Source organism: Onychomys torridus, chromosome 1 (assembly GCF_903995425.1).
Source record: "Onychomys torridus chromosome 1, mOncTor1.1, whole genome shotgun sequence".
In the NCBI taxonomy this organism is placed as follows: Eukaryota; Metazoa; Chordata; class Mammalia; order Rodentia; family Cricetidae; genus Onychomys; species Onychomys torridus.
The window spans coordinates 140,217,207-140,243,255 of record NC_050443.1 but is presented as its reverse complement, the minus strand read 5'-3'; the positions used below and the strand labels follow the sequence as shown (position 1 = coordinate 140,243,255).

General features: G+C 45.3%; 1 protein-coding gene across 2 annotated transcripts in view; it reads right to left on the bottom strand.

Annotated features, from left to right (window-relative positions):
- Nucleotides 1–24,787, bottom strand: part of Cemip2 (cell migration inducing hyaluronidase 2) — an 82,742-nt gene extending 57,955 nt beyond the window's left edge. For both annotated transcript variants that reach the window (XM_036207518.1, XM_036207526.1), the window contains exons 1-4: nucleotides 24,313–24,787; nucleotides 8,407–8,749; nucleotides 4,268–4,408; nucleotides 3,318–3,879 (exon numbers count right to left, since the gene is read on the bottom strand). In XM_036207518.1, coding sequence (XP_036063411.1) covers nucleotides 3,318–3,879; nucleotides 4,268–4,408; nucleotides 8,407–8,737 — 1,034 coding nt within the window. In that variant the 5' untranslated portion in view covers nucleotides 8,738–8,749; nucleotides 24,313–24,787. The remainder of the gene's footprint in view (nucleotides 1–3,317; nucleotides 3,880–4,267; nucleotides 4,409–8,406; nucleotides 8,750–24,312) is intronic.
- Between the last annotated feature and the right edge of the window lie 1,262 nt (nucleotides 24,788–26,049).

The window sequence follows — 26,049 nt, the reverse complement described above, 5'->3', positions numbered from 1 at the left end:
GTTAGTCAAAGAAAAAATGTATAGCAACAAAAGCCAGGAAACTTGCCTTAAGCCCCCTGGTTCAAACATGAAAAGAAAAATGTGAACTTCATACTTTGAGAAAAAAAAAATACTAAATGTAATCTATGCCAGACAGATGGCTAGATACTCAGAGAAAAAGTGCATAAAGCCAGCCTCCAGCCTTCCAAGTCCTGCAGCTGCCCCGTGAGGATTAGGGGCTGAGAACCAGTCAGAGCTGTTTCTATCCCTTGATACAGCAGAAAGGATAAAACAAAGACCGTCTCAAGCAATCTCCCAGCAGAGAGGAGAGGAAGAATGTCAGAGGCTCCCTTTCCTGCCCAGAACTGCTTCAGCAACTATGAAACAATGTTCTGTTCTATTAACCTTATCTCAAGAACACACCCACTTCCTCCTCCACTTGTGGGAAATTTCAATGCCCTGCACACAATCTTCAAGGGTGCCTGCTTCTGTCCACTGGAGATAATGTCAATACCATGGAAGGCTGGTGAACACCAGTCTAACTTCTCCATTAAATGAGCAGGGATATTTTAAAGGGAATTTAGAGAGCAGTTCAGTAGAGGGGAGAAGCAAAGTCGGGACAGTTGCAGCCAATGGCGACACAAGACCAGAAGCAGGGATGAGACAGAGGAACACAAGCGGCACTGCGGCCACCGATACACCAGAAACCAAGGAGGTGCTCTGGTTTGGATCTTCAGTGTTCCCCAAAAGGCCCAACGTGTTGAAGGCTTGTTTTCCAGCCATTGGGGCTACTCAGGTGTAGATGAACCTTTAAGAGATGGTGAAGAGGGGGTTGGGGTGGCCAGGTAAGGGCTGTAGAGAAGTTAAGAGCACTGGAGGAACAGCCTTAAGTACCCTGCACCTATAGGAAGCGGCTCACAACCTAGCTCCATGGGGTTTGACACCCTCTTCGGGCCTTTTGGGGACATGGACATGAACACAGACACATACACGGGGATGGACACACACACACACGCACACGCACACGAACACATGTACACGTGTCACTGGGGACATGCCCTGGCATGGCTTCATGCACCCCAGGGCCCCTCTTCTCACTCTGCATCCTAGGCATCATGGGATAAGCAGCTTTACCCACTGTCATTATTGTGATGTCTCTGCCTTGCCACAGGCCTAAAGCCACAGGGCCAAGTGACCATGGACTGAAATCTCTCAAACTGTGAGCCAAAAGTAAGCTCTCCTTCTAAGTTAGTGAATGTCTTAGATTTTTATTTTGTCATGGTTACTGAAAGTTACAATAGGCATCTAACTTTGCCAAGAATATGTTTCTACTCCTTGGTCTATGCATCATAGGAATGGATACACACGCACATCAGAAGAGAGACAGGTAAAGAAACAGTCAGAAACACATCTGATAGTAGGTTCAAGTTGGAAAGTCATACTGATATCCACAGTAAACAAACTGCAGTATTCTCATTCATAGAAAATAAACAATGGGGGAAGCTGGGCATAGTGGCGCACGCCTTTAATCCCAGCCCTTGGGAGGAAGAGGCAGGTGGATCTCTGTGAGTTTAAGGCCAGGCTGGTCTATAAAGTGAGTTCCAGGAGAGTCAGAGCTACACAGAGAGACTCTGTATTGGAAAACAATAAATAAATAAACAAACAAACAAATAAATAAATGTGTTAAAAAAAAAAAAAAGCCAGCCCTATGTGCAGCAATATGAACTGAACTCATGATGTGAACAAAAATAGCCAGACACAAACTATTTGGTCTGCTACCATTTACATGAATCTCAGAAGAAGACTAACCTAAACCTCAGTATGCTCCCTACTTCAGGAGAATGCTTATTTTTGGAGAGGAAGGAATGATTAGTGCCTAGCAGTGCTAGTCGGAGATAATGCTGACAAGGTTTTGATTCTTGGCCTGGGCGGTGACTACATGAGATCGCCTTGTAAACTACCATTAAGCTGTGTTTTCTTATTTTAGCACTTCTCCATTTGTGTGTTATCAGAGTTAAACCCTCTGAGGCTTTGCTCCTGATAGCCTGTGTCTAGACAGCCACTCTCTGCTACCTAGACAGCACACTCCTCAAGTCCTGGAGGCCTCTTGCCTCTGCAGCCTGCTAGTATTTCCCCAGGCCCGCTTTGGCTGTTGGTTTTCCTTCTTGTGTTTTGACATCTCATAAGAAAAAGTGAGTAAGAAGTAAGTCAAGATGAAAACAGACCTCTTTCCCCGACTAACATCATCTTCCAGAGTTTCTGTAGACAACACTGTGCCTAGGAGAATCTAAGTGGGTCATTTCAGTGCGCAGTTTCGAGGCCCCTCACTTCTGTAGACATTTCCCAAAGTTCCTAAGAACATTCAGTAGAATTACAACTCCGGGCTTTTTGTTTTTCTTCCCCCTTCCTTTCTTCCTTCTTCCTTCCTTCCTTCCTTCCTTCCTTCCTTCCTTCCTTCCTCCCTCCCTCCCTCCTTCCTTCCTTCCTTTCTTTCTTTCTTTCTTTCTCTTTCTTTCTCTCTTTCTCTCTCTCTCTCTCTCTCTCTCTCTCTCTCTCTCTCTCTCTCTCTCTCCCTCCCTCCCTCCCTCCATTCCTCCCTCCCTCACTTCCTTCCTTCCTTCCTTCTTTCTTTCTGATTAAATGGTGAGCCAGTCACTTCCCTTGGCCTCCAGAAAGTATAAGGAAATCAAAGGTGATTTGTAGAGCATTAGTAGCAGTAACTTCTGTATGAATGATTAGCTTAGCTCTCCAACTTTTGGCGGCCTCTCCTATGCCAGAAGTCGATAGAACTGAGCCAATGAAGCAAGTGGAATCAAAACAGCATATACGGGATTCCAGTCATTAGCATGCAAAAGATCCCAAAAGAGAAAGAGAGACAGACCCCTACCCTTAGGGCTTTTATGACAGGCTTTCCATGGAACTGTGCTCTAATCTCTCAGCTACTCAGTTGTCTCAATTAACCTAGGCCTCAGCATCTTCAGTTTTATTATGCTTAGAAGGTAATGGTAAGAGGAAGTCTCTTCAGAAGCAAATTATCTTCACTCTGCCCAGTGTTTTTCAGAACCTCATCTCTGTGTTTTCCACTGGCCTTAGAGACAATTCACAAAGGGCTTCATAAATCAAAGCCAAGACTGTTTTGTGTACCCCATCTAGTAGTTAAATCCATGGTGCAAATAAGAGGCAATCTGCTGCACCAATAGGAAAGGCCTTTGGGGGGGGGGGGCATGTAGCCAGCTAAATCAGCAGCAGCTGTCTGTGGTTCTCTGCCCACCTTCTCTGCTTTCACAGGATACAAAGTCTATCACAGAGCTGGGAAGGGAGGAACAAGGTCTACCTACCTGTAGCCCAGCCCTTGGATCAGCTTACTTCCCAACCGGTCCTGGATCATCTGGATCGTTCCCGGTAACAGGCTCTTGACTGCTGAATCTCCAACAGCAATAGCTACAATCCGACCAGGATCCTGAGCTCTCAAAAATTCCTGAAGTCGCCGGCTCTCATTGTGGTACTCGTGGGTATCAAACTTCTCATATTCCAAAACTCTGGCTGTGTCTTGGTCAATGACCCTCACATTAAGGCCCCGGGAAAAGTCCTTTTCAAAGGCATAGGAGCCAAAGGGCAAGCCGGAGGAATGCAGAGTCCTTGCCAGCATTGTCCATGATGTCCTCTGTGCCCCATGTAACTCCAGTATCCCACCAGCCTCCACGCCAATAAACTTTTTGCCAAATGTTGGCATACTTTCACCTTCATCTGACTTGCCATACAAGGTAATTGTTGCTTTGGATCTATAGCGGCATTTTTCTGCTCCAATATGAAGCGCCCCACCATCCTGGATCAGGATGTAACGAGTCCTCAAGGTAATGTTTCTGGATCCATCTTTATCATCCCCAAACACAAGCAGTCCTGCAAGGAACAATACTACTTGACCCTTTGGAACTGCATCCTGACTAGCAGATGTGGGTCACTGGCGGTGGACCATGGTACCCTGGTTCCAATCCCAGCTGTTTCCTGGCTGCCAGCATGATGTGACCACCTACAAGGTCCTCAGAGAAAGACACTCCAGTCTCCAGGCCTCCCCCACCATTGTGAACGGCACCCTCTGGAGCTCTGAGCCCAAATACACTCCTGTAAGCACTTAATCCCAGTAACAAGAAAAAAATGTGCATCCTTTGTCTTTTGTCTTTCTTCTTTTGACGAAAATCTACTACAGCTATTCTATATGAGGAATAGCAAATGATGCCCACGTCACAGAGCATCCATGGGGCTCCCACAGACAGGGACTGTTACCTACCTCCATCCTGAATGACTATAGAATTCACTGTAGCATCTGAGGTCAGGCGGAACATATCCCCCTCCTTGATAACAATGTGTTTTGCAGAATCTTGTCCTGGATCCCAGTTCCTGAGACGAGGGTTTTGATCTGGACAATTCTCTACAAAACAACATAACGCTGATGTAGAATCCAATCCAACAAAGTGCAAGAAAACCACATGACCAGCCAAAGCCAAGAATTGCTGTCGTTGATCATAGATCTGCATGGAAAGTGCAGAGACACTGATCTCCTGCCCCTGGGATGGAAATCCCACCCGTTCCCAAACAGAAGAGATATGACTTATTTACTTCAATATATTAAATAAAAAAATGTTAGCACAAAATTAAGTCATCACCTGGTTTAGGCCAAACTTTACAAGATAAAAATGAAGTTCCCCTAACTACCTACTTTGAAAATAACAGTAAGAATAAATTTCTTTTGGACCCACACTATAAAGATGTTTTAGAAGATGGATGGTGGTAGCAGTGCATGCCTTTAATCCCAGCACGCAGGAGGCAGAGACAGGCGGATCTCTGTGAGTTCGAGGCCAACCTGGGCTACAGAGTGAGTTCCAGGACAGGCACAAAGCTACACAGAGAAACCCTGTCTCAAAAAAAAAAAAAAAAAAAGAAAAGAAAAGAAAAAAGAGAGAGAGAGAGAGAGAAATTGTTTTAGAAAAGAAAATAATAGGCTGGTAACGTAGCACACTGGCATAGTGCTAGCTTATCATGCCCGAGGTCCTGAATTTGATCCCATAATTTCAGCCAAAGAGACACATTCATTCATATTCTCATTCTCTCTCTCTCTCTCTCTCTCTCTCTCTCTCTCTCTCTCTCTCTCCCCCCCCCCCCCAACCTGGACTAATGGAAACAGAAATTGTGGAAATTTCTAACATAGATGTTAGCTATTCAAAAGTTCCTTCCTAAACACAGAGAATCAGAAATTGGGCAGTAAGGGGACCTCTTTCCCCACATGGACGCTATGGACACTTCCTCAGCAAAACTACAGAATGCAAGGGCCCCAAACCATGACCTCTCATTTTCAGAGATGAGGAAATTGCAGAGTAGAGAAGCCCAAGCAAAGATGAGCTAGCAAGTGAGTGGTGCGGAAGCTCCGCCTGAGGAAATGCGGTCCGTTAACTCGCAACCTTCCTTTACCAGAACTGGGACTTGTCTCTTGAATAGTAGATAATAAAATGGCAGCTGTTTATGAGTGAAATACTTCTAGGGGAAAGAAAAAATCATAGCTTCACTTTTGATCAGCTAACAACTCAAGATTTGCCAGAGATCATTTTGTCCACTCTACAGCAGCAGCTACTGTGAATTTTGTAAACTATAGATGGGGGCGGGCATATTTCTCCAGGTATCCCCCACCACCCTCGCCATTACTCAAGTCAGCTGTATTTAAATTAAGCACCCGTGTTTAAATTCAGCCAAGGTAGGAATGAGCAGCAGATGCTTGAGGACAACAAGGAGAAACACTGTGCTGAGGCTGAAGGCTCATGTGTGACAGTGGTGACTCAGATAAAGAAGAAAGCATTCTAAATGTGCCTTTGAACTGCACATCCAATGCTGTAACTGTCCCATTGCTCGGTGCTTAAGTGGCCTATGCTGTCACTCAGAAGTGAGCAACGAGAATTAAATTAGTCTCACTAAGGCCTTGGCAATTATTTCATGAGATTATTTTTCTCATAGCAGATTCATAATTACTATTTAACTCTTCACGTAATTCATTATAAACCATTATACTACAGGCGATCCTTGGAAACAGTGGAGTAGCTCAGTGGTAGAATGCTTGTTCACCACAGAAAAAGCCCAGAGTTCAACCCCCGGCACTACAAAAAAATAAAATGACTTTTCTTCAACCTCCCTGTTTTCTCATAAAACATAGAGCTGGAATTCTCCAGAGTATTTGGTAAGAAGCAAATGTCATGCCGGGCAGTGGTAGCACACACCTGTAATCCCAGTACTCAGGAAGCAGAGGCAAGTAGATCTCTGTGAATTCAAGGCCAGCCTGGTCTACAAAGCGAGTTCCAGGACAGGCTCCAAAGCTACAGAGAAACCCTGTCTCGAAAAACCAAAAAAAAAAAAAAAAGCAGCAAATGTCACATGTCACGAGCTGCTGAGAAGGAATTCCAATCTGTGGAGATCTGAGTCCACTGTAGGAGTCATGCACCTCCTCTTCATTGCTTGTAATCAATTCCTAGAGAGCACACTCCATCAGAACTATCACCCAAAAAATTCCCAGAGTTGTTCCTTCCAGTAAAATATTCTTAAATGAGAAGATGTAGGATGTGCAGAAATCATTAAAATCAACTCAGCCAGCCCCATCTCCTAGGCTAGCCCACTTGTGGAGTAAGTTCCTTCGTAAGAGCAAAAGCCACAGTGAAGCTGACCAGAAAACCCTCCAGCTCCCTAGATCTTCCCAGCCATCATCTCCACTTGCACTGCCAGCATGTGGAACTAAAGAGCACTGACTCAAGACCCACATCTGCAGCCCAGTGTTTTAGATGGACTAAGAAAATGCCAAGGAAAGCCACAGATTGCAGCTCTGATTTCCCACTAGCCTGGCTTCCCGCTCCTGACGATTATTTGGAAAATGTGAATCAGAACTTGGTTATTGTGTTTGGAACCTGGAATAGAAAGTGAGTACTACATGCAAGGGAAATCAACGTTATAAATTCCCAGTGTGGCCAACAAAGATGTGGACAAGCTCCTCTCTCTTACCCCGTTTATTCTTTTAGAAATGTTAGTAACTACTTCCTCCAGGACTTTAAATTGACAAAATCCCTACTGTTTATTGAAAACACACTGAAGCTGACAGGCAACATGTTTCTCCAAATCCAATCAAAATAAAGTGTATTACCATTAAATAAATTCATTCTCTCATTCTCTCTCTCTCTCTCCCTCCCGTGTGTGTGTGTGTGTGTGTGTGTGTGTGTGTGTGTGTGTGTGTGTGTGCACTCGTACCTGAGGAGTGGGGAGTGGGTCATGCATGTGGAGATGAGAGCAACCCAGAGAGTCACCCCTCAGTCAGGCTAGGTTGGCTCCATTCAGAGTCAGGAATCTTTCTAGTCCCGCTTTCCCAGTGCTGGATTACAAACACATTCAAACATATCAAGTTTTGTTTTGTTTTGTTTTCTTTTGTTTTGTTTGAGCTGAGGGTTGAACCCAGGGCCTTGTGCATGCTAGGCAAGTGCTCTACCACTGAGCTAAATCCCCAACCCTTGTTTATTTTTAAGACCTTTTTTAAAAAATTTTTATTTATGTGTGTTTGTTTGTGAATGTATGTCATGTGTATGCAGGAGTCCAATGAAACCAGAAGAAGGTATGGGAGCCCCTAGAGCTCAACGAGGTCGTGGGCCACTGTCCTACCCCTTGTAGGTTTTGGGAAACTAAACTCAGATCCTCACCAGCTGAATTACCTCCTCAGCACTGATCATTAAATTTCTGACCTGACTTCTTGACAAACAAATATCATTTAAGAAATTAAAACTCCCTATATGATATTTAGCTATGAACAGAATGGGTAGGACTGGACAAATACATCAATTCACACACATGGACAGAAGTTTCTTTTAAGGATATACTCCATAACTCAAAAGTATTTAAAAATTGTTACACTGTTTATCAAGCCTATTTCATATCACAAAACAGTTTTTTTTTTAGTCACTTGTTGGTTTTTTAAAATGAAGTCCACTTTATCACTATACGTACGACCAAATAAACGTATTGCAATCCAGAACTCACAGCTCCCACAAAGTACAATCCTGCACTCACACAAATTAGTAAAGAGCATTTTAAGAGATGCTCCAAGAACAACTTGAACCCTGAGACACAGTGGGGAGCCAAAAATGCTAAGAAAGCCAAGCCTTCCCATCTAGTTTCCCACAGATTCCTCAAACAACTGCTCTCATTCACAAGACGTTACACCTCATCCTACCTGTGGATTACGTAGTTAGAGCCAGCCTAAGCAACACAAGGTTTTATTCTTAAAAAAAAAAAAAAAAAGTATTCTACTTCCTCTCCTTAGCTCTTCTTTTAGACTATGCTCTATGTGCACACACACACATGCTCTATGTGCACGCACACACATATGCATGGGCACGCAGTACATACCATCTGGAGCATATTTTGAGGATATTCCCAAAATGACTGCAAGCGCCACAAAAAACGAAAAGCTGGTTATTGCGAAGCAGATGAAGGTGTTCTTGTGTCTCTTCTGCTTCTGGTTCTCCCTGGACGTTTGCTGCTCCTCCGGGGAGAAAGCAAAGGTTGCTGGGGCTTCTTGGCTGGTGGAGGTCAATTTGGCTGAAGCGTGGTTCTTTGGAGGAGGAGGAGGACGTAAGGGAACCACCTTGCCAGGAACATAACCAGGTGAGCGATGGCCGTTTCCGTTTTGAGGTTGCAGGAAAGCAGGGGAGTGTCCCCTGGAACCAGCGGCATACATGATACCTTGTCACTGTGAAAAGGAAAACAAGGTTTTACACTGTAATGGCTTTAAAACTTTGTTTTGAGACAGGGTTCTTTAGACCAGGGAGGGCTGGAACTTATTATGTAACCCTCAAACAAATCTACAAGTAGGCACCATTATCCCCATTTTGTTTATGAAAAAGCCGAGCCCCACACTAGCCCCGGCACCTGTTCTAAAGATTGGCCTCTTCACAGTTTGTGAGGGCATAATCAGAACCTAACAGCCCTCAAATAGCATGTTCATCTCTATCCTCTTCCATGAATAAGTTCAGCCGACTAACCATACATGATTTTTTTTTTTTTTTTTTAAGCTGAGAAAAACTGCCACACACAAAGGCCCTGCTGAACAAGTTGGGGATGAAACTGTTAATTTAGTGTGTATGTGTGGGGAGGGGCAGGAGGGAAAGAATACAGAAGGGAAGGGGGAGGAAGGGAAGAGCCAGCTAGCTCTACCATATAATGTCTTGCTACAGTAACTGTTGATAACTGTGATGTGCTTAACAGCTTCAGAAATATGATACCCAACCTCACCCATTACATTCTTTGCTTAACAACCAGAGCATCCCAAGTCACCTGACTGCATCCAATACCCTCACAATAAATTTCCCATGTCTACTACCAAATAAAGAAGAACTTAGTTGTGCAGGGAGCCTCCAAATAATCAGCAAACCCATTAAACATAAAATGGCCCACTAGTAAGTATTTCCAGGACCCAAATGACATGGAAATGAATAGGGAGCACAAAGGAAGTCTAATCAGGAATTGGTCATGAGTTTACATGAGGCAAAGACCATTATCCCAGTCAGTGTGTCTGTCAAAATGATTCGGTCCCTGGAGCTCGATGTGTGAATAAAAGCCATTGTTAAGATGAAGCTTAAAGGCATTATTTAGTTGAAGCTTACACTTAAGACAAAGAAAAAACACTGCCATCCAAGGTGCTATTGAAGAAACTGCTGGATGTGCCACACAGCAGACTCAAACAACGAACACAGCTAAGCACAGTGTGACAAGAAGAAAAAAAGCCATCCATTAACAAAGAAAGGGATAGAGCCGATGTTCCTCAGTGCCAGGTTCACTGGGAGGGGACACAACTGCCATGATCTGCTGTGAAAGGGATGGGGTCGACGCCCCTAGAGCTTCAATCCTTCTGCCTCATTGTCTCGGGGTGAGAAGGCTGGCGTTATTTATCAAGCTGAAGAGCCCTTTTGGGGGATAATATTTCACACCAGATGTAGCCACAAAAAATAAAAAATAAAATAAAAAGCAGTGAGAGGCCCCGAGGAATCACCAATCTACTGGAAATAACAGAATAACATGTCCTCAATGTCACAAAATGGCAACTTCACAAGAAAACTCAGAAGGCATCTGCCATAAATGAATCCTTCTGAATCCATTAGCCCACTGGCTGAAAACTGAAAATGAGCCACCATTCTTGTCCTCAAAAGTGAAATAGTACTTCCATGATATTTTAGAATAAACAACGCAAAAAAAAAAAAAAATCTTATTTTCAATTCATAAAAATCATTAAAATTGTAAAACAAACATGTTTCCTTCAGGTTTCATTTCACATTGATGGATTTACTCTAGACACGGTACTATGAATACATTAGTTTAAAAAATATTGATTGCTACTTAGGGATCTAAATTATTCATGAAAATGATGTCTCACTAATTTAGGAGACAGCGGTGCTGACACTGTCTTCAGCGCAATGCCGGGGGTCAGACAAAAGCTTTGCAGCATCCTCAAGAAATCTAGCTCCCAAACTCAGTTTTAAATCACTTCTTTGGAAGATACGGCAAAATTCAGGCAGGAAATACTGCCAAAATGTTTTCAGCTTCCCAAACCCTCAACAACAGCTATTTAATCCTGAAAATCCTGTATCGAAAAGGCACTGAAGTTCCCTCTGGTATTCTAGCTTCAGTGTGAGCATCAGGCGTAATATGGGTTTTACGGGAGCCTCGAGTTTCGCTTTAACCATGTGGGCCGGCATTACCAGTCTTGTTTAACTTATTACCAAGTCTTCTGAGCAAGTACTTTTAAGTCATCATATAAGTAAACACTTATAATTATTTCAGGGACTTGTGAAATATCATTAAACACCAAAAATTAAAGTTTAAAAACTGTGGAATTAACATCTGATCTCTACATGAAAGACTTGAGTAATCCCACTGTGGATGGCTTGCTTATTTCAGGGGCTGTGCTGTGCCATAGTAGCCTTTAAAAATGTACAGGTGTGTGTATGTGTGTGTTCCAAGTATAATAGGGCACATATTTATTCCGTGTATATATACACATGCACACACACACATACTTGAAGGAAAAGGGATGGGTAAAAATCTGATTTTGCGTTAAGTTTCATCCCAGAAAATCCGTTAAACTACAGATTTCTCTATTTTTCTCTCTTCACATCTCTCCTCGTCTTTTCTCCCTGTGCCCCCACTCCCCACAGGAATTTTCTATTACTTCAGTATTCTTGGGGCTCTGAGAAACTTCACTAATCTGTGTCACTGACTGCATTGGGAGAAATTAAGACTATTATTTCAAGAGAAAAAAGTCAGTTCTTGTTTAACTACTACAAAATGTGGTTCTGACCTGAAGCTTGCTGACTAATAGGCTGATTAAACCAGCTGGCTAACGTTACCCTTTCCCAATGTGCTATAATGGTGTCAATCACACGGCATGAAACGATGTAGACACCAAGAAAAATAAAATGGAAATCCTTCCCTTCAACTTTTTGTTGACAGGAAGAAATGATGAGATGGATCAAAGGGAAAGTCCTCCATGCGGAGACACCAGATGCACACTACAGGTGCCTATCACAGAGTGATGGAGGACACTGTGCTCCCGTTCTGTATCATTAGTCTCCTAAATCCACCCAGCCCTTCTACCCACTGTCCTTCATCAGACATGCACACACCCAATCATTCTGAACACTCAATTAGAATCCAAAAGCCAGGGGTAGTGGTGCACACCTTTAATCCCAGCACTCAGGGGGCAGAGGCAGGCAGATCTGTGTGAGTCTAAAGCCAAGCCTGCGTGAGACCCAGGACATCCAAGGCTACACAGAGAAACCCTGTCTCAAGGAGAAAAAAAAAAAAAAAAATGCAATCCTTTTGCCTTGTTTATACTCTTTCAAGTTCCTCCTATAACTTTTTTTTTTTTTTTTTTTTTTTTTTTGGTGCTGGGATTAAAGACGTGCCACCACTGGCTGGTTCCTCCTTTGATTTTAAAGAGAATCTACTTTTTTTGGTTTTGTTTGTTTTTTGGTTATGAGTGCTCTGTCTGCATATGTGCCTGCATGACAGAAGAGAGCATCAGATCCCACTGTAGATAGTTGTGAGCTTCCATGTGGGTGCTGGGAACTGAACTCAGGACCTCTGGAAGAGAATCTATTTTTAAATGCAAATTTTAGGCTTCTACAAACAGCCAAGATATCAGCATAGTCTAATCAAAGATTTCCCAAGCAAGGTAGTAATTTTTGAAAAACAATAAACTGAATGGTCAACAATCTTTGCTTCTAAGAATGTCTGTGTAACTCATTAAATCTGGCGAGACTCATTAAATCTTTTATTAAGATCTTAGAAAATCTTCACAATGTAATCACTGTTGTGTCTAAAATGTAAAAACATACAACAAAAAGTAAAATATTCTGGAAAAGAGGTGTACACAAATTATAAAAGCAAATATATTCTACTATAGTCATCTGAACTTCTGACCCAATCAAGCTGTTGGCTCCCAGCTGCTTTGAATTTCCAATTAAGATTCTATATTCCCAACTTCCTGTCTTAGAAAGAGACATGTCAGGGAATAACATCAAAGTGACTTTCAAGTTTGTACTTTGGTTTAGTTTAAAGGGATGATGTTAGGTGACTCATTTAATTTTTCTTTATATAGATTGTGCCTGCTGCTAAACAATGAGCTCAGGCTTGAACACACAAGACTGTTTAGTAAGAAATGCACTTAAAGCCAGTGGTGGCGCACACCTCTAATCCCAGCACTAGGAGGCAGAGGCAGGTGGGGCTCTGTGAGTCTGAGGCCAGCCTGGCTTACAGCCTGAGTCCCAGGACAACCAGGGCTACACAGAGAAACCCTGTCTCAGAGACAGAGGGGGGAAGGGAGAAGGGGAGAGAGAGGAGAGAGAGAGGAGAGAGAGAGGAGAGAGAGGAGAGAGAGGAGAGAGAAGGGAGAGAGGGAGAGAGGGAGAGAGGAGAGAGGGAGAGAGAGAGAGAGAGAGAGAGAGAGAGAGAGAGAGAGAGAGAGAGAAAGAGAGAGAGAAAAGAAATAAACAGCACCCAGGGACTTTTTAGGCCCTTTCATTTCTCAAACTTCCAAGTATATACTTAAATATCATCAATGTCATAAAAAATTTTGTATTTGAACACATATAGATTTCTGTGGAATGGAGAGTTTGGAAAGGGGAATGTGTAGATGTAGTTTAGGGAAATACATATTATACACTGTATTCCCAAAGCATACAGTATAAAATACGTTTTTCCAAAGTAACCACTGTGAGGAATTCAACATGAATCCCACGTCTATACATATAATGGCTACTTGGAAGAAAACAGCAGGCTGAAAGAGTTATGTGCACTTTCCTCTGAGATCTCCAATTTGAATGAGCACACCCCAGAGAACTGCAGGCCCTCCAGCCCATATGGACCGCTACCACAAGGACTGCACTACATACACCAGGCTCCGCCACCTCTGCATCCGTGCCGTTTCGGCCCAGTCTCAACATCAGGGTATGTCACGATCCCTGCAACTGCCTGGCTTTGAAACCTCAGCTGACTTCCATTGCAACTAGTTTGCCTAGAGTGATCCTGTCTGAAGTGACCTGACTGTGTACCAGGTCAAGGTTCCTGGGTGCAAGGGGAAGAGATGGGCTCTGACTACAAATCCCCCCATGAAATAAAGGACAGGGATTCAGAAACTACTTATTTTATATCCCCATCTGTTTTCTCCACTCCATCAATACATAGGACAAATATCACCAAAATTAAATACTAAGCAGTATTCACATTATCTTCCTTGCCACCAAAAACTCCTCTAAAATATACTAAGAATATTAACATACAATACAGGGAAAATATAAGAGATCTTTCAAATATCCAACCCTAAAAAGACCAAGTGCACTTAAAAAAAAGAAAAAAGAAAAAGAAAGAAATAAAAAAATCACTACCACTAATCATTTACACTGGAAAAAGTATTTTTATTTAAAATTACTCTTCCTACTCCAAAAATCACTTTTCAATTAAGTTATACTGTCCTAGAAAACTAGTCAGGATATAGTAAGCACTTAAAAAACAAAAATTAGAAATAATGAGAGGCTGCCCTAAAAAACAATATAACAACTAAGTACTTACATTTAAAACAGTAAGTGCTCCTAGTGAAATTAGCAACCTAGGTACAATTTCACTGAGTACGTCCTTAGCAAGTTATACTGTAATAGTCTGGTCAGACACAGACCCCCTCATAGAAAGGATATTTGGGGGCTGGAGAGGTGGCCCAGTGATTAAGAGAATATGTTGTTCTTGCAGAGGACCTGAGTTCAATTCTCAGCACCCACATGGTGACTGCTCACAACCATCTCTAACTCCAGTTCCAGGGATATGATTCCTTCTTATGACCTGCCTGGGCACGAGGCATGCATGTGGTGCACAAACAATACATGTAAACAAAATATTCATAATACAAAATAAGTAAATCTTTAAAAATTAAAAAAAAACCCAATATTTACAAATGTCTGAGACCAAAAGTCAGCCAAGTGAATACTTTCTAACTGTAAAAGTAACCCTTAAGCATTTTAATTAATTCTTATGTCCCTGTTCATCACACCATATGAGGAAGCGTCTAATAATAAATATACTAAACAGCCCAACCCTAAGTCCTCAATAGCTGAAACATGCTAAAGGCTAAGTTACACCATCACCCCAGTGTTAGGAAAAATACTGCCTATCTAGAGTGAGGGGTTGAGGGAGCAACAAATCTAGCTAGTACCACTTGTCCAAGCAGAAAGAAAGCAAAAGGGAGCAGAGCACACAGGTAGAGTGTGGCTGTCAATTATGAATGGTATTCTTCTAGAATAAGCTCCTTCAATAGGATGAAGAGACCAGACCAAACCAAACTGAATCCAGTCACTCATGTTCAATGCCACATAATCAACCTGTAATTCAAAGAAGGAGAACAACAGGTCTCAAAACAAAAACGTCCCCTGAATCCAGAGACCTTGCAGTCTACCTGAGCCCTTGCAGTGAGAGGGACCCTCCTGCTGCAGTGCACAGGAAACAAGAGCCTGCCGTAGGCAGAGTCGAGCCAGTCAGTTTTGACTGACTTCTGTTTCCTTCTTCCTATACCCTACCGAGGCCCCTGTTCTCCCTTTCCCAAGTGTGAGAGCTGCCGCCATTCACAAATCCCTAATAAAAGCCAAGCAGATCCATGAATGTATATTGTGTGGTTCCTACTTCTGACAGACCTCAAAAGTTCCTCAATCTGAAGAATTAGACAAAGGGGAAGAGTCTTTTGCATCTTGGCTCTCCCCTCGGCTGTTTCTTTTTATCCCCTTACTCTTCTTCAGAGTCCCGCCCACCACCATCCATTCTCTTAAAAAGCTCCTTCCCCCCTTCCAAAGCTCCTTAGGCCAGTTCCCACCCTCCCCTCACCCTTGTTCCCCATTGGCTAGAAAGACACAGAGAGGCTTCCAACCTGCTGACAGTGACAGATGGCTGTGCAGAGGCCCACAAAGGAGGCTCCCATACGTCAGCCCCTTGCAGCTGACCTTCCAAAGACAAACCCAAAGCTGGGGTCTGACCTGGAGGAGGCTAATTGAATTAATACAGCAAAGGGCAGGGCTGCCAGGGGCCTGCCTTGGCGGGTTGCATTCTCTGCAGACCGTCAGGGACAACCCTTTAAAATGTTGTCTAAGAAGACAGGGGTGGGGAAGGGAGTTATGTCAGTAGAGCTGAAAGGTAGGGAAAAGGCTAAAAGAAGAGGTGTGCTTGATTAAGCAGACGAGCCAAAAGGTCATGGTCTAGTGACACACTGACACCGAAATGCTATGACTCACAGAATAAAGACTATGTGTGGCCTGGCTTTCAAATCAAGGACAATTATTAAAGATGCCCAAATTGAAATGATCCAGGCTACTCAATCATGGGACCAGGACCCATGTATACCTTTGCCCCCAAAAGAAGCTTTCTAATCAGAGAACACAAGAACAAATTCCTTTGTTTGTGTTTGTTTTTTGAGACATGGTTTCTCTATGTAGCTTGGCTGTCCGGGAATTCATTATGTAAACAAGGTGGCCTCAACAGAGATCCATCTGCCTGGACTTAAAGTGTGCACCACCATCTCTTGACACAAGGGTTGTGCCTCACAATAGAGACACGGTGGTTACAACATACACATTTACTTTCTCTCTCTCTCTCTCTCTCTCTCTCTCTCTCTCTCTCTCTCTCCCTCTCTCTCATGTGCACAGCATGCAGACATGCCTGCACATGCATAGATGGCCCTCCAATCAAGAAGCTCCAAGTCTAGCGCTAAGCTAAGGGTAGTGGGGAGATAATGCAAGTCAACATGTAACAACAGTTCGTGGTAGGACAAAGAAACCAGTTTGGTAGATCTGAATTTACACAATCTCATTCAATTTCCATGAATACAACACACTGTGTTTCCTAAAAGCCCCATCAAACTGGCTCACCCAAATGTAGACCACTCCTGCCAACTCCCTTACCTTGTTAGTGTGCACTAACAGCCACCTCTCCTGCCAACTCCCTTACCTTGTGAGTGTGCACTAACAGCCACCTCTGAGCTCTGACACTGACAACAGCGCACCACTCAACAACAACCGAGGTATTGGGGAAATGGCAGACCCAAGAAGTCTCTCGTAGTCTTTGGATCCTGAAGGCATGATGTCACCTGCAGGTAAGTTCTAAGTCAAACTACAAGGCATACTCCATCTTCTCCCAGACCATGTGAAACCTCAGCCAAGCAAAGCAGCCATGTTACACACCTTGTCACCAAGACCGAATGCCTGGTACCCTGGAGTTGCTTCTCCCATGAGCAAGATAGTGGCTGAACTTTGAACAGCTAAACAAGGGAGGGCTGAAAACCTGAGAAGTATGACCAGCCCAGATGTCCCAGACTCAGTAACAAGAGCAACGAAAACAAAAACGACTAGAAGATTCCAAATCAAGGAAAGATAGCATGGTGGTAACTGGGCAGCTAGGAAGTTAGCTCCTGGCTGACCCTGGTGAAAATGGCTTTAGGTCTACATTTGGCCTTGTGAGCTAGACCTTCAAATACATCCCATTTCCTTTCACAGTTCACAGTGCTAGCTCCTCACCATGAACAGCCTTTATTTATATTTGATTATGGTATACGGTGGCTGGGGAGTGGTTATCAGTGCATTCCCATTGAGCAATTCAAGTCACATCTTTAACTTGTTGAGTACAATCTTTGAAGCTTCATATAGGACTTCATAGTCAATCAACAAAGTTGGCTGTATAGTAGTGGCATTTCCAAAGAAAAGACACCCATGATGAATTTTTCTCATTTCTTCTGAAATGGGATGTAGCCATTTTTTTCTGCTACTAATTCATACTTGCCAAATATTCATTCTTTGGCAAAGAGTATTGGAACAAATAGCCAAAACCAATAAAATACTGAAGGCTTCCAGCCTCCAAAATGAAAGCCAATAACTAAGTAAAAGCTTCCAAATCAATAACTGGTTCACTCAAGAGACTCAGTATCTAGATCTGACCAAGAAGACACGCAGTTTGTGGTACAGTAGGTTGTGTGTTTTAAGATATTTCATTAAGGGGCTGGAGAGCTGGCTCTCCAGAGCACTGCCTGCTCTTCCAGAGGACCAGGATTCAATCCCCAGAACCTACATGGCAGCTCACACCTGTCTGTAACTCCAGTTTCAGGGGACTCAATACCTATGGCAAAACACCAATTCACATTTTAAAAACAGATATTTCATCAAACTCAGAGTTGATAAGGACAATCCTTTCTCAGCGGCTCAATATGAATTGTCTTAAACTGCAATTCCTTCCAGCAACCATACCCCAATAGTACTTCTACACAGTGCAAAAACTATAGTACACTAAAGCTACGACCACAATCACTCCTCAGCAACCTGTGTAGCATAAAATTCTCATCCAAGTGACAGGTGGAAGGAGGCAGACACGGAGTTCAAGATTATCCTTTGCTGTATACAAATTCAAGGCCAGCCTGAGCTACTTGAGACACTATCTCAAACAAACAACAACAAAAGCTCTAGTTAAGTACAACTTTACTTCTGCCTACTGTCCAAACTAAGAAGCAGTCTTGGCATGTAAAAAGGTCACCATTTTCCACCTTGTAAAGACAATGTCTTGCTACAAATCTGTCTACAGAGGGAATTTCAAAACAGGTTTGTCTCAGAGATCAAAAGACTAATTTGTAAGGAGAGAATAATTACAGTTTCTGGGTCTGTTTTACTTTTTTTACTTAAGAGCCTATGCTTCCCTTATCTATAAGATGCCATGTGCCTTGCCTAGTCTAAAACTGCAATAAAATATTTGCTGAACATAGTTTTTGACAACCAGTATGAAAAGTTTCTCAAAATGAGCAAAGAGGAAAAAAAAAAAGAACACCCATACTATCCCTAGCATGCCTTTATTCTGTGATTCACAAAAATGTCTGTTTCCAGGAACTTGCTTCTCAGATAAAAGTGTACTTCTACAATATTGCAAATCTGCATCCTGTCTAGAGAAAATGCTAGTAAAGCTAACATTGTTACATGAAGTTCCTTATTTGACAGAAATGTATCACAAATATCACCTACTACATGCACCATATCATGCATAAATAAATATGGGAGATGAAAAGACATGGGTCTACCTTTTAAACTTGGGTACAATGAGTTTCTAAGCCCAAGTGAAACTATTTAAACACTTAAATACTAACTGCCAACGAAAGCAAAATGGAATAAAAGAATAAATAGGGGAGGTGGGGAAATTACCGTCTGGACAGAAGAACAAAGGGGTTCTTGTCCCTGCTCAGCCATCAATTTACTACATGACCTTACCTAATTAGTGAGCCTCTCGGATCCCCACTTCCTTGCTTTATAATTATTTTTAGGCTCCCCTGGAACCACAGGCCGGGATTCGGCATAGACAGCAGTATCCAACACCCTCAATCCCATCCACATCACCCAAAAAAAAGCCACATTTAACTTTATACTTTAAATATCTGAGTTTGGATTTCCATCAAAAGCAATTTATAAAATATCAGCTGGCCTCATGTCCATTTCTGTTAGGGACCAAGATTTCAGGAACCAAACATGAACCATGGAAAGAACTAGCTAAGCCAGAGAACAAGTCATAAGCCCACTGCTCTTCTCCAGAGCAGTAACACCTGTTTACTAACGGGAGGCTCCCAAAGATAAGAACATTCCACAATCAGGTGCCATGGCAACTGAATGTAAAGAGTATTCCATGGTCAGGTAGCTAGCAACAGAACAAATGGCCCCTGACCAGTGACCTTAGCCGACATCTTGCAGTTGCACAACCTGCACGTCTCCCACGTCTTGCACGCCTTCCACGTCTCTTCCCCTTCCCTACTTCCTGCCCCCTCCCCTCCTATGCTATATAAGCCTTGCAGAGAGAAATAAAGATTGGCAGCTTGATCAGAATCTTGTCTTGCTGTTTGTCTCTTGTGTCCCCTGTCTCTTTCATTCGCTCCCACAGGTGGGTCGCCCCCGTTGAAACCCTGCTGGCCGGGGCATCTGGCACCCAACGTTGGGGCTCGACCCTCGCCTCGTGGGGAGTTGAACGTCCTTCTCCAGGAAAGTCCAGACGTCTGGTGGAGATTTGAAGCGATTCGCCTGTCGAGACCGCCCGACTCGGCGTCCTGGTGATCCAGGGGAAAGCGGGAAGGACGAGGTGAGTCTGAGCTATAGACTTCACCATGGGGCAGGGAACTTCTCAGGACTTGTTCCTAAAGGGCGTTAAAGATGCCCTCCAGACACGAGGGATAGGGTTGGTGAAAAAGGACTTCATAAAATTCTTTAGTCACTTAGAGGACTGTTGTAACTGGTTTCCCCAAGAAGGGAAGATTGCTGAAAATGCTGAAAAAAGGGAGGGCAGCCAGCAGCTCTGGCAGGGTGTGAGGTGTGCGGTGTGCAGGGTGTGTGTGTGTGTGTGTGTGTGTGTGTGTGTGTGTGTGTGTGCGCGCTCGGTGAAAGGCGGAGGGGAGAGGGAGCCGGGAGGACAGCAGAATGAGAGCGGCACCTCTCTGCGGCTCCTTCGCCTGGGCAGAAAGAGCCCAGCCAGCTCGAGCGCTCCATTAAAACGGTGCGGTGGCTGCGGTGGCTGCGGTGGCGGCCACAGTGTCTGGTCAGTGGTGAAGTGGCTTTGCTGCTTCTCTCCCCACCCACCCCAGCCTGGGAGGATAGTCTCATTTGGGGCTTTCGCCTATATTAGTAAGGAAGAGATACAGGCGTCACCTTTATCATTAAACTTTTAAAACAGCCCGTTAATTCCCCTAATGCTGTTGCCATCGGTCCCAACTCTCTTCTCAGCAACAACCAATACATCTCAGACATCCACGGGTTTTTCTCCCATGTTCCCACCTCCCTCACCAACTACCAAAGATATGATTACCACCCTTATCACAAAAACCTACCAGGTACTTAATACCTCCAAGCCTGATTTGGTTGACTCCTGCTGGCTTTGCTATCATTCTGCCCCACCATTTTATGAAGGAGTGGCTGTTGATTTAGATTTCTCCCTAACCACTGACCCACATGATTGTCGATGGCAACAGCCACCCACATCTCGCCTTACACTCTCCCAAGTTATGGGCTCAGGCCGCTGCCTTGTCACCCGAGGCGCTATCATTCCCCCTGTTTATCAACCACTTTGCAATGTCACAGACAACCTAAGTACTTCCCTTAAGTCTGGATATCTTCTCCCTGCCAATGATACTTGGTAGGCCTGTACTGATGGCCTAACACCATGCATTTCTCTTCATTTAAATAATCCCTCTGCCCCCCTTATTTTGCATATTGGTTCAGCTTATCCCTAGGCTAACCTATTATTCTCCAGATCAATTCTCCGGAAGATGGGAAGAGAAGACTCTGGCAGAGACAGCTGCCCTCATACCCCCCCATCGCTCGAAAAGGGAGCCTGTGACCGCAGTCACTTTAGCCGTCCTCCTGGGGGTGGGGGCTGCAGGGGCCGGTACGGGCACTACCTCCCTGGTCTTATCTAATCAACATTATTCAGAGCTTAGAATGTCCATAGGTGAAGATATAGCACAGCTCGAGCGAGGCATTTCCGCCCTTGAATCCTCCCTCACCTCCCTTTCAGAGGTGGTCCTCCAAAACCGCCGAGGGCTAAACCTCCTCTTTTTACAGCAAGGAGGCCTCTGTGCCGCTCTTAAGGAAGAGTGTTGCTTCTATACTGATCACACAGGAGCTGGCCAGGGCACATTTCCAGTGGAGAACTTAAGCAAGTACTGCTTACAGTTTCACGTTTCCCCTGACAACAGCTGCCATTAGAAGAGCATTTAACAGTCGCGATGAAAAGTATACCTCTTTACAAATGGGGAAAATAAAAGTCTCAGAGACAGCTACCCCCCCCCCCCACCCGATTCCTATGTTGACCTGTTGGGACAGTGAAGTAGAAGGGAGCTAGCTAGCTTGGGATACAAACTCAGACAAGGCCCTCTTGAGTGATGCCGCATCCAGACCGCCCATCCCTCTAATCCATGCTCACAAGCCAGAGCCAGTAAGAAGATTTCCTGTGAGTGGGAAGAAGGGTAGATGCTTTGACAGGGAGGCACCTCACAGAAGAGCAGCAGGCGGCAGTCCCAGACACCTGCTTCCACCTGAAAAGAGCCAATAAATAGAAACCTATCGCGAAGGCCAGTCTGATTAAGCCATAATTTATAGTTATTTATTTATAGCTTGTTTAAAACTACAGTATAAAGTACCTTTGGGTTGAGAGTGTTAACTCAGTCATTTTCATATCAATTGCAAATTTAATTTTCTCCAGTAGATTAAACAAGCATTATAAAACTTATCTCAAAGATGAAGAAATTTAGGGATTTGCCCGGTGGTAAACTGTTATCAACTGCCAAAGCCTTCTTTCAGACCCAAGCCTGACTGACTTCTCACCTTCAATTTTTCTGGGTGTATCGGCAGGCCAGTAACCCAGACAGTCACGGCGGCTGTGGAAATGAGAGGCCAGCCTAGGCTATACAGTGAGGACCTGTCTCAAAAAACTACAGAGGAAAAAAAAGTGGCCCTTCTTAACGCCAGTTTTCAGTCTCTACTATTTTATCTGATTTAACAAATCGTTTCAGAAACTGCCAATCTCCAGGAAGTACTTCCTCCTAAAGCACAGGCACAGTGAGTCTCCACTCACACGCTGACAAGATCTTAGGGTTCTGCTTGGGTCCCCAGCTGCAGTCTCACTGTCTCTGTCCATGGAAAACACACAGGGATCCCCTGCCCTCTGGCTTCCCCATCTGTAGCCACTCCTTCACTTCCTCCTCCCACTAACAGAAAGCGCCACAGAGCATGCTGAGAGTCTTCCAGAATGTCTGGCACATGGTGAGTGATTTATAAGGCGTCAGTTAATGGATCTGTGGCAGATGGACAGATGGGTGCATTACTACTAAGTATTTTAGCGTACTTTATAATGTATAGACATTTATAAATGTAGGTCTCAATCTATAAATCCAACAGTGATTTTGGTTTTCTCTTTCTGAAATGTGGCTCATCTTTCTGTTTCAGAAGCTTGCTCGGAGGCACATAACTAGTAAGTGGTATGTATCCTTTCAATGTCATAATGGCCCAGAAGCCCACTTCACTTTGCCCATTTTCTTGGTAGCTGTGAGGGCAGGCTTGGCTGTGCCTCCTAGAGCAGAACCGGGGTGTTGCCACATTCAGCTTTCATGTGATTCTCACGCTTCAGGAAATCTACTAGTTGTAGGCTGGATGGAGAAAGCAGACCTTCCTCAGACAATTGCACAGAACTTCATAGGAGCCCAAGGAAGAATTTCTATCCTAATGTCTTGTACACACACACACACACACACACACACACACACACACACACAGATATACATACACACTCAACACACTTCTCAGCTTACTCTCATCCACAGGCAGAGAGAGAACAGGTGACGAATCAGAATTCACTTCTAACCTTAATTTTCTGTCCTGTAAGGACAAAAATCAGATAAGTCAGAAGACAAATTTCCAGCTCCATCCCACAACCTCCTTTGATTCTAGAGCACATATATATATAACTAAGGCGAGTTATTCAAAGGCAGGAGAAACCACCATTGCAAGTGGTCCTCTATTTATGAAATGAACAGCATGCTGGGAGCACATTCTGCTTCCCCTAAGAATGCAAACTCAAAAGAATTCTTCGACAGATAATGAGCAACACACCTGAGTAGGACACCTAGACCAGTGCTGAAGGTTCAAGCTTCCTTAATCTCCAGGGATATATATATATATAATTGTATGTATTCGGGTTTGCAGCCACTTCCAACAGATAGGCTGGCTGCAGTGGGGATTCAGGCCTCCCTCGGAACTTTTTTCCAGCCTTGTCTCCTTCTAAATGCTCTTCTCACTGGCAAGAGCTCTCAAGACATAGGCACACCTTCAACATGTGCGACTGTGCAGCAGCATCACACTACATCATTGGCACAAGGGCGTCCAAGACCGTGAGTGGAGCTGAACAGAAGTCCCTAAAATACTAGGCTCTCTATCTTTAACCCCAATGCTGATGAAAGGAGACATATATCAATGTCTGTTTTCCTAACTTTAAGCGGAGGATTTAAGCGAGGTGTTTCCGCTCCAGAGAGAGGTCTGGTGACAAACATCCAACCGCAGCAGAGGGTATGCAGGCAAGGCAGGAGCTTGGTTTTATTGCTGGAGAGTAGTCAGTAGTATAAAGTGCAGCACCTCGGGGCACTCGCAGGAGAACCGCATTCTCTGCCAGGACCTGCGGGGAAATGTAGGGAGTGGAGTCCTGTGCTAAAACTGGTGCCCAATTTTAACGATGCCCAGATCCTGAAGCCTCGAATTACTACAAGGAGCAGGGTCACAGTTAACTCAGGGGAATAGGAGACAAAGATCCCCCCCACAAACTTTACACAAGCGCGCGCTTGCGGACGCCAAGGCTCCACAATGCACATTCCACCCATCTTCCACTGCAGTCCGAATCCTCCACGCAGCCTCTCCAGAAAGTTTAGGGCTGTTCACACCGACTTTAAAAAGTCCATTGTTACCCTCTCCAGGAACGCAAAGGGATCGAAAAAGGGATCAAGCCCTGATTCCCAAGGAGCCCCTTTTCCTGGAAGAACGTTGAGTCTGGGGGCGCGTGCGGAGAGAGGCGCCTGACGCTGGGACCCACAGGATGTGGGGCTTCTCGGCAAAAGGGCCAGGGCAGGGACGGCCAGGCCTCCGGGACGCCAAGGTGCGCGAGCCGGGTCGGTGCCCTCGGGGCCAAGGAGGCGGGGCTGGGGACCCGCGACCAGCGGAGCCTTACCTTCCCCTCCCCCTCCTGGCGTCGGTGGTCTACTCAGGTGTCTACGCGGTGGCCCGAGGAGCCGGAGAGGAGCTCCTGGAGTCCCCGCGTGCGGATCTCCTCTCCATGGCCAGGAACCCGGGACCCGCCGCTTCTTTGAGGGCAGCGGCAGCCGCAGCCGCAGCCTCGGCCGGAGGAGAAGCAGTCGCGACCGGGGAGTAACGCTCCTCCCTCCGCCTCCGCGGCCACCTCCTCCAGCCAGCCCGGCTTGGCGCTCTTGGATCCTGCCCTCCCGGAGGAAGAGGAGGGGAATCGCCGTCCAGGCGGCGCGAGCCCGTGCGGCCCGGAGACAATAGCGACAGGGCGCGTTCCCGAGCCGCGCAGGTCCCCGGTCGGTCGGCGGGCGCCGCAGCTCGCTCGGGTCCCCCTCGGCCGCCACCGGCCGGCCACACAAGCGCCGGCTCCGCTGGGCCGAGAGTGCTGCGGATTGGGCAGAGGGCGGGGAGCTGGGGAGGCGGGCGCAGAGGCGGGGCCTACGGCTAGTGGGCGGGGCTTGCTGTGGGAGGGACGAGGCCTGCGGAGGCCCCTCCCGCTCAGCGCCTCCCGTTGCCTCTAGCCGGGAAGAGCTCACGCCGGCACAGCCTGCGGCTGGGGCTCCAAGGCGGCGCCCTGGGCTTGGCTGCAGATGACTACCTGGGCTTTCGCGGGAACCGGCTGAGCTGAAATTGAGTCTGCGCTCCTCAGTAACCTTAACTGAGCCTGAATCGGTTTCCCGTCGTCTCCTACTGACCCGAACCTGCAGCCCCATCACCTGCAGAAATCTGACCACGTTACTGGGCATCCACCACCTCCAGGATTAAGCCGGATCCTCTGCCCTCATCACCCCTAGCTGAGTCTAATACTGCTTCCCTGACACCTCTTGACAAAGCCGGTGTGAGCCTGCAGTCCCCATCACTCGAAACTGAGCCTGCATTTTCTCCGGTCTGGCCACGCTGCCGAACCCACATTACCACCACCTCCATCTCCCAAGGGTTGATCTCTATTCTCTTCCCTCATCACCCAATAACTGAGTTAGACATGATCTTTGATCACTCCCGAATGAACCTGACACCGCATTATCCCCCAATAATATCTCGCAAGCCCTCCCACACCCCAAACTTTCTGTGCCTCAGGTCATGGCGCCTCGATTGTTCCCACCTGGCCAGCAAGGGATCTGGGTTCGTAGCCCTCCCCGCTGAGGCAGCGTGCTCTTGACTTCAGATTGTTCTGTTGGGAGATTGGAGCAGCCCCAGCATCTCGCTCAGAGGCCAGAATAAATACACCTAGGTCGAGCCACGCCTTCTACCCACGCTATTCTATAGTAGCTGAAGCTTGCAGGGGGCGGGGTTGAAACACTGAAAGCCACTCCTCAGCCCACACTACACCAAAATACACTGGCTAAGTAGCCCTGCCACCAACTGGTCCCCTCGCGGAAGTTGCTCTTGCAGCGGAAAAGCCTTGCCTGCAGCAAAGGGCGCAATCTGACTTGATCCGTTAGACCCACGAGGTCCGGAGCTAATGACAGCTGCAAGATTGCTAAATCCAGACAGTCATCATCCTCTTTTTAACTCAGAGTTGGACATGTCCCCTTGAGGAGCTGTTTCAGTGAATACTGTACAGACAGGATTGTTCATTTTTCAGGCTTGCTTTTTTTTTTTGTTTTGTTTTGCTTTGCTTTGCTTTCTTCATCGTTCCAGTAAAAATTCCCTCATGTAACCA